This window comes from Equus przewalskii, chromosome 11 (genome assembly GCF_037783145.1).
Source record: "Equus przewalskii isolate Varuska chromosome 11, EquPr2, whole genome shotgun sequence".
Classification (NCBI taxonomy): Eukaryota; Metazoa; Chordata; class Mammalia; order Perissodactyla; family Equidae; genus Equus; species Equus przewalskii.
The window spans coordinates 18,625,315-18,627,128 of NC_091841.1; the positions used below are offsets into that span (position 1 = coordinate 18,625,315).

Sequence of the window (1,814 nt, forward strand, 5' to 3'; positions counted from 1 at the left end):
AGAGTAAGATGAGAATATGGAGCTAAATTAGAGCAAGTCATATAGACTCCATGGGTAAGTCAAGATATTCATAAATAATAATCTGTATATATGTAAATTTGGATATATTAATTAAAATGTATATAGCATAAAAGAAAATGTGGTTTTAAAAACTATCTTTTTAATATACTCTATAGATGTATTAATATAGATGTATTTATGAAATGCCAATGTCAAGGTTCAGCATATTTAATCCTTGCTAGGCATGAAACAAAACAATGGCACTGAAGTGACTGAATTCATTCTCCTGGGATTTGCTGGCCAACACAAGTCTTGGCATATCCTCTTCATAATATTTCTACTGATCTATGTGGTTACCCTAGTGGGTAATATTGGCATGATCCTACTCATCAAGATTGATTCTTGCCTTCACACTCCTATGTATTTCTCCCTCCAACACCTGGCGTTTCTTGATCTCTGCTACACCTCTGCTATCACTCCCAAGATGTTGCAAAATTTTGTAGGGACAGAAAAATCCATCTCATTCATAGGATGTACAGTGCAATTACTAGTCTATGGTGTTTTTGCAACAAATGTCTGCTACATCCTGGCAGCTATGGTAGTAGATCATTATGTGGCCATCTGTAACCCTCTCCGCTATCCAACAGTCATGTCCCAGAGAGTCTGCATTCAACTCTTAGTTGGTTCCTACTTTATGGGTTTTCTAAATGCCTCTGTGAACACAGGTCTTATTTTCTCATTGAACTTTTGCAAATCCAATAAAAATAACCACTTTTTCTGTGATGAACCCCCAATTCTTGCCCTCTCATGCTCCAATATTTACTTCAACGTCATGCTACTAACAGTCTTTGTGGGGTTTAACTTGACATTCACTGTGTTGGTGGTCATCTTTTCCTACGTATATATCCTGACTGCCATCCTGAAGATGTCTTCTGCTGCAGGGAGGAAAAAAGCCTTCTCCACCTGTGCCTCCCATCTGACAGCAGTCACCATTTTCTATGGGACTCTCTCTTACATGTATCTGCACCATGGTGCCAATGAGTCTCAAGAGGAGGAAAAAGTGGCTTCTGTGTTTTATGGCATTATGATCCCCATGTTAAACCCCTAATCTACAGCCTGAGAAATCAAGATGTGAGAGAAGCCCTAAAAAGGATTGGAAAGAAGTGGTTCTAGTTTGAACTCTGATTTCTAACTTAACATGGTTCAACAAGCAAACCAACAGTTCTCTCTTATTTCTCAACAGCAGAAGATGTGGTAAATGTTTTTGAGATAGAAAAGCATTCCTTATTTATATCAATAGCATCTGAAAGATGTTGAAAAACATCTCAAATTATTAAATAAATAAGCTTCTAATTCATGTGTATCTTAAAGAGAATGCATTTGAAAAGAATATCTTCGATATTGCTTTTGTACATTTTGAGAAGTGCTTTTTTTAAATACCCTACATTAAAAAAGAAAAGTAAATTAAGGAGAAATGCATAATTTTTATTGTATCAGTGCCTCTATCAATGATATATAAGGAATTACCAGTATAAAAATCTTTTTTAGGGGGCTGGCCCCATGGCCAAGTGGTTAATTCCTCATGCTCCACTTGGGCGGCCCAGGGTTTTGCTGGTTCAGATCCTGGGCATGGACATGGCACCGCTACAAAGTTTTGCAACATCCGGCCATGCTGAGGTGGTGCCCCACATGCCACAACTAGAAGGACCCAAAACTGAAATCTGCTACTAGGTACTGGGGAGATTTGGGGAGAAAAAGCAGAAAAAATATTTTTTTTTTGTCTTCTCCTAAGAGGTACTATTATTACTCTTGGA

The 1,814-nt window shown here is 37.7% G+C and overlaps 1 protein-coding gene across 1 annotated transcript; it reads left to right on the plus strand.

The window, feature by feature from the left end:
- Positions 1-244: 244 nt before the first annotated feature.
- On the plus strand, positions 245-1,108 carry LOC103543175 (putative olfactory receptor 5AK3). Its single transcript, XM_008510073.2, has one exon. The coding sequence runs from the start codon at positions 245-247 to the stop codon at positions 1,106-1,108; it is 864 nt and encodes a 287-aa protein (XP_008508295.2).
- Positions 1,109-1,814: the final 706 nt, after the last annotated feature.